The 6,996-nt window shown below is 38.1% G+C and overlaps 1 protein-coding gene across 1 annotated transcript in view; it reads left to right on the top strand.

Moving 5' to 3' along the window:
• Window positions 1–6,996, top strand: part of CHDC2 (calponin homology domain containing 2) — a 128,549-nt gene that overhangs the window by 47,821 nt on the left and 73,732 nt on the right. Inside the window, exon 7 of the mRNA XM_009334788.1 lies at window positions 5,765–5,960. Coding sequence (XP_009333063.1) covers window positions 5,765–5,960 — 196 coding nt within the window. The remainder of the gene's footprint in view (window positions 1–5,764; window positions 5,961–6,996) is intronic.

The following is a 6,996-nucleotide window of genomic DNA, read 5'->3' as shown; positions in this document are numbered from 1 at the left end:
AGGGGGTTGGACTAGATGACCTTTAGAGGTCCCTTCCAACCCAAATTATTCTATGATTCTATGATGTCTAGGTAAAATAGAAGTTAGCTTCAGTTTTGATCAAATTATTAATAATTGCAATTTGCCACTTCAGAAAATATCTAGTACTTCTTACAGTAACAGTTTAAAGACATCTTCAAACCAAAAATAATAATTTTTAATATGATAATATCTGTAGTGTATCATTAAGTTTGTTTTTTTTTTTATTGTGCAATCTTTTAAAATAAACTTTCTAGCCTTTCCAATATCTGAGAGCAAAGCATCATTATGAATTTACACTAATGTAGGTGCGGGCTACTACTGAAAGAACATGTCTGAGATGTTGGGGAAAACCAGGTTTTCCTGGCTACACTTTTCTGCCCTTTTCCTTATGCTAGAACTAGTGGAGTAGGGTGTTGCTTCCAAATAGATCTTTCATCTCTCTGACCATTGATGTAGACACAAGAAAGGGACAGAACACACGGTTGCTGGGGATATGAAATTTTAGGTTTAGATCAGGTTAAACCTATTGTGAAGATGCGCTCTTCATCATTCTAGTTCTGTTTCATGCATGAGAAGCATGTTTCAGCTTCTCATTCATTGTTCCTTCATCTTTGTATCCTATAATAGTACATTTTTACAGCCTTATAATATCACATTCATCTTCTCTGTCTCTCCTGCTAATGTTTTAGGAATTACATGTTTCTGCTTTACTTTTTTGTTGTAGCTTTATGCAGTTTGGCTAACATGGTATTCAATTTAATATAATAAAGCATAAGCAGAACTCTTAAGATAACATAACTTTACATTGGAACTAGTCACTTAAGGTTCAAAGTCTTGTTCTCTCTTCCATACTGTTTTGTTCAAACCTGTTTTTGACAAGGGTGATCGTGACTGCTGCTGAACAAAGTTTATTTATTTTATTAAATTTGTAAAGAAAGCATCAGAACAATAAAGAAAAAGAGGATATGAACTGTCAAGACAGCAAGATTGGTTTATATAAAAAAATATTTATTTGGTCTAGTGTTGAAATATTCTGAAGTTAAGGGAATGTTTCATATCTTAACAGCAGTTTCATTAAAATGAAAGTAGAGAGAAGCCTTTCTGTGATTACGATAGCCTGATTTCAAGCAAGACAAGATGAAACAGAAACCTTTCTTACTCACATAGCATGCTGCAAATTTCAGAAGATGTTAAAAGAATTCATCTATTCACCAGAGATGTTTTGTTATCCAATTTTATTTTAGAAATAAAATGCTGTTATTAGAAAGACTTAATATTATTCTTTATCAACTAAAGTGTCATCCCATATTGCTTTCATGCCCATACCTGGTGCATTATGGTCCACTTACTTGTTATGAAAACTTCTGTTGCTGCAGAAGTTCCAGAGGAAAAAAACGTATACATATATGCAGCTGAGAAAAATAGAAAATGAGTTTATTCTGATGAAAGGGTAGAACCTGTGGAGAATGAAAGGGGAAATTTATCAATCATAAAGATATACTTTTAGTTCTCTTTTTGAGCAAGGGCTAAAATACTGATGGTGTTCTACAAATTTTGAAAGTCTAGGCTAATGGAAACACATGGACACTGACAGCAGAAGTGGTAATTTAGCCCTTGGGTCAGGCCAGATTTTCAATAAAGGCAATTTATCTTTAAATTTAATGAGCATGTAGTAATAAGGATGCTTTTTATAGTTATAAGTAATAACATTTCCTAACCTTATAGCTGATTGTTTTTTATAAATATAGTGTTCTCCAAAAAGCCACTGTATGCTAATGTCCTGGTCCCTCAACAGGGCCTCAATAGGAATGTAGACATGTGGGCATCTTGGATTAGGATGGATTGAACTTGTTAAAAGACAGTAAAAGAATGTTTTATGGGTAAATAATGTTTCATATTTTCTTCTAAATGTAGTTGCCATTACTCTTTACTGTTTTGGTCCTTTTGATAGAACATCAGGTTATGCTGATGAAGGAACATTGCAATAAATTAACCTGCAAAGACACTGCCTTTTGAGAAAGCATGAAATAGTATATATTTGCTTGGTTTCTTTGCTGTTGTTTTCTTCAGATTTGTATCTGAGGATGCTAATGTAAAAGTTTGAGATTTCTTTTTCTCTTAAGATAGTTCTATGCAAATCAGTAAAGTGCCATGGAGAGAAATCCAAATATTTAAGTTAGCTCAGCCATCTCTGCATGGAACTAGATGGTGCTCAACTGAAATGCTTCAGGGTTTAAAAAGGAATTTCAAAGCGACTCAATTTTTTTTTATTGTAGTTAAATATGGATGCTATAATTTGGGTCTCGTGTACATTAATAGTTAACTAGGTTTTGTATATTAGTATATTAGAAAAGGTTTTCTTCAGAAAAACTTGAAAGCAATGGATGACAGTCCTTCACGTCATCTGGAAGAAAAAAAAATAAATCTATATGTAAATGTGGAAACTGTGAGGCCACATGGCTGTAGCTGCATCATACTATATGTAAGAGCATTCCTCTTCATCTGCAGCAAATGGAGGGATTAAAAAGCTTTAACACCTTGCCTCAGGAAACCAATGCTTTCTCTACTGTACCTGTTGAAATCTGGTATTGGAAACTAATATGAAGAGAAACAATTATAAAAGGTGCAAGCTGTTTTCATTCTGATTAGATGAAATGGAATAGCCTTATCTTTATGTATATATGTATCAGGGAATTAGACATCACTGGGGGTGTTTAAGGGACTGAGAAACTGGGCCTGATTCACACTTCAGAATAACATTTTACTGGATTGGCATTCATTGTCAATAGACATTGTCAATGATTAGTTGTTAGTCGTCTTTTTTTTTTTTCCCCTCCTCCTTTTCTTTTTTTCCTCCTCCAAACAATTAGTCCTTAACAAACTCATCCTAAATTATCTGTGAATACATGACACTGGAGCTGATGCAGTGCAGTTAGCATTTATGACCATGGTCCTTGATAGTCTTAGTCACTGGTCAGGGTGGCCAGGCCTGAGACCTGTTTGATGAGGGAGGATGGAACCAAGGCTGTTGACTTCATTATGTCCTGGTTTTGACTGGGATAGAGTTAATTTTCTTCCTAGTAGCTGGTACAGTGCTGTGTTTTGGATTTACTGTGAGAATAATGTTGATAACACACCGATGTTTTAGTTGTTGCTAAGTAGTACTTACACTACCCAAGGACTTTTTAGCTTCTCATGCTCTACCAAGTGAGGAGGCTGGAGGTGCACAAGAAGCTGGGAGGGGGCACAGCCAGGACAGCTGACCCAAACTGGCCCAAGGGCTATTCTATACCATGTGATGTCATGCTCAGTATATAAACTAGGGAAAAGCTGGCCAAGGGGCTGCTGCTCAGGGACTGACTGGGCCTCAGTCAGCAGGTGGTGAGCAATTGCATTGTGCATCACTTGCTTTGTATATTCTGTTGTTGTTATTACTATTACTATTTTACTTTATTTCAATTATTAAACTGTTTTTATCTCAACCCACAAGTTTTCTTACTTTTACTTTTCCGATTCTTTCCCCCATCCCACTGGGGAGGGGGGAGTGAGCGAGCGGCTCTGTGGTGCTCAGTTGCTGGCTGACTCAGGTTAAACCATGACACATCATCATCCTGAAAATCAAGTTCTGTGTTCCTCCTTCAAATACCTTTTTCTCTGATGCCATTTTAGCTGGGGGAAAAGAAAAATCAAAGGTATTGTGTAGAATTTTTACTTTTAACATCTTTATATTTCTTATATATCTTATATACATATGTTTATAAATATATATTTTAAATGCATGTTCATGCAAGACTTAATCAAGGACCTCTGAGTACCAAGGATTTTATTGTAGGCATTATAACATTTATTTTTTCAGGAGAAACAGTCAGTGTAATTTGGACCTAAATGAGCACCTGCGTCATGAAAGATACCATTTCAAGATTGTCTATAGATTGCACTGGAGATCAGTATAGTAGTTCAGCAATTAGTGCTTTGGCTAGAATATACACAGTAATTCTTGGAATCCAGATGGGTCTAGTGATTTCATCCAGTTCATCAAATCTTGGAAAAAAGTTGGAAACAAAAAATATTTAGAATCACAGAATATCTCAAGTTGGAAAGAACCCATAAGGATCATCGAGTCCAACTCCCTGCTCCTCACAGGACTACCTAAAACTAAACCATGTAACTAAGAGCATCGTCCAGATGCTCCTTGAACTCTGATAGGCTTGGTGCCATGGCCACTTCCCTGGGGAGCCTGTTCCAGTGACTGACCACTCTGTCAGCGAAGAATCTTTTCCTAATGTCCAATCTGAACTTCCCCTGACGCAGCTTCATTCCATTTCCTCGTGTCCTATCGCTGGTCACCAGAGAGAGGAGATCAGCACCTCCCCCTTTGGTGCCCACCTTGAGGAAGTTGTAGACTGCAATGAGGTCACCCCTCAGCCTTCTCTTCTCCAAGCTGAACAAACTGAGTTACCTCAGCTGCTCCTCATAAGTCTTGCCCTCAAGGCCTTTCACCATCTTGGTTGCCTTTCTCTGGACACACTCTAATAGTTTGATGTCCTTCTTCCACTGAGGCATCCAAAACTGCACACAGTACTCGAGGTGGGGCCGCACCAGTGCAGTGTAGAGTGGGACAATCACTTCCCTCGACCAGCTAGCTATGCTGTGCTTGATGCACCCCAGGACATGTTTGGCCCTTTTGGCTGCCAGGGCATATTGTTGACTCATAGTCAACTTGCCATCAACCCAAACTCCCAGATTTCTTTCCGTGGGGCTGCCTCTCCAGCCTCTTGTCCCCCAATTTGTATGTATAAGTAGGATTACACTGTCCCAGATGCAGAATCTGGCACTTGCTTGTGTTAAATTTCACACGGTTGGTCATTGCCCAGCTCTCTAGTCTATCCAGATCTCTCTGTAATGCCTCTCTACCCTTGAGGGAGTCCACAGCTCCTCCTAGTTTAGTATCATCAGCAAACTTACTTAATGTACATTTGATTCCTGCATCCAGATCATTTATACAGACTTTAAAGAGCACTGGCCCGAAAATTGAGCCTTGGGGAACCCCACTGGTGTCTGGCCACCAGCCTGATGTAACCCTGTTTACTATAACTCTTTGAGCCCAACCCGTCAGCCAATCGTTCACCCATCATATTATGGACTTGTCTAGCTGTGTGCTGGACATCTTGTCCAGAAGAATACTGTGAGAGACAGCATCAGAAGCTTTGCTAAAATCCCAAAACACCACATCTACTGGCTTCCCTTGGTCAACTAGAAGGGTGACCTTGTCATGAAAGGAAATTAAGTTGGTTAAGCAGGACTTTCCAGTCGTGAACCCGTGCTGGCTATGACCAATGACTGCATTGTCTCTGAAGTGTTTTTCAGTAACTCCCAAAATAACTTTCTCCATAATTTTACCAGGCACTGAAGTGAGACTGACAGGACTGTAATTACCAGGGTCTTCCTTCTTACCTTTCTTGAAAATTGGGACATTTGCCAGCTTCCAGTCGACTGGGACTTCTCCAGACTCCCAAGACCATTTGGAAGCTTCAATTTGCATTTTGTTTAAGGAAGCAAAGGAATTCCCTAAAACCTCAGCAAATCTGTTTTCTTGTGTGTTACACATTTATGCTAATGTGTAATCTCTTAAACCTTTTCTAAGTTAGAAAACCTTTTGAGTTGTGGGTTTTTTTTTTTTATCATTCAACTTGAAATTGTTCTTTTTACAGTTCGTGCTTAAAAACACTTTTTCTAATTTCAGGTGTTTGTTCTTCCACGTGTTTCTTCATGTAATATCACTGATCTGTTCAGCTTGGAAAGCGTGCAGAACATGCCAAGAATAAAATCAGAACCTTTATCCAGTAATATATATTCTCCATATGAACGAACCATCCTCACCTGGTTGAATAAACATTATGAGAAGAATCGAAAAACTGTGTGGAAAGATTGTCAAAAAGGTAAAATAATTCTTTCACTCTACTCTTCCTTCTGATACTTTTGTAGACTTTAAAAATTGTTATTCATAGAGATATCGTGACAACTTGCCACTGAAAGTATTTTCTGAGGGAGAAGTTATTGCCTATCCATACGTGCTACTTTTCCTTGTGTTTCTGTGTTCCAAGATCATAATCTTTTGACTAGCACTGTGCATGAAATATCTTCTGTATTCTGTGTGTTCTTATAGTTTCTAACTAGGCATAAAGGGTGAAGTGTGGTGAACCTTCTCACTTTCTTCTTTCCATTAATGATCTTGGGAAGGAAGTGCTAGCAGTAATCACTTTCTCTTCATTTTCCTGTCTGTAGTCACATGCAGTTGTTAGTATTTGTGCTTATAGTCGTGTGTTTGAGAGCTAGCTTTTCAGAACTTTTAGAATAATTTTTGTATTGCCTTTACTCTAATGCCATTTAGGAAGGTAATGGAGACCAAGGTTCCAGGTTATAAATCTTGCCCTACTTGCAAGGTCAGTTTGACGCCTCATGATCACTTGAGTAAGGTTAGACAAAATGACCTGTTCCGTTTAAGACTGACCTAGGCAGTTCTGGTATTCAAATCTGATAAACTGTTCAACTAGTAGTAATTATTACTTCTGTTTCCTTGTATGATTTCTCCCTTTTGCTTCTTGACCCTAAATTCGTTGCCTCTTTCAGCATTAATTTTGGATGGGTAGTTAACACCAAGAAAGGGCAGTCTGATGATAATCAGGGAAGAACTCCAGAAGAATGGCTCATAAGCCACATATGGACAAGATTGTCTACTGTCATTTTTGCCTTGAGCGATTTCTGACCTGTCTGAATTATAGATAATCTATTTACAAATCATCTTCCATAAGTCTTATTTGGGCATATTCTCTACTTTGCATATGCTTTGAATATCCCATTGCTTTTTGCATTTTACCTGTATAGAAACAAATTATGCTAGATATTCTCAAATGTGTTGAATAATTCTGCTCATAAGATTGAAAGGTAGGTGTGGGCACGCGCGCGCACCCCCCC

The sequence above is a fragment of the Pygoscelis adeliae genome, unplaced genomic scaffold, assembly GCF_000699105.1.
Source record: "Pygoscelis adeliae isolate BGI_AS28 unplaced genomic scaffold, ASM69910v1 Scaffold91, whole genome shotgun sequence".
In the NCBI taxonomy this organism is placed as follows: domain Eukaryota; kingdom Metazoa; phylum Chordata; class Aves; order Sphenisciformes; family Spheniscidae; genus Pygoscelis; species Pygoscelis adeliae.
The sequence above is the reverse complement of the archived record's forward strand: the minus strand, read 5'-3'. Positions and strand labels throughout refer to the sequence as shown.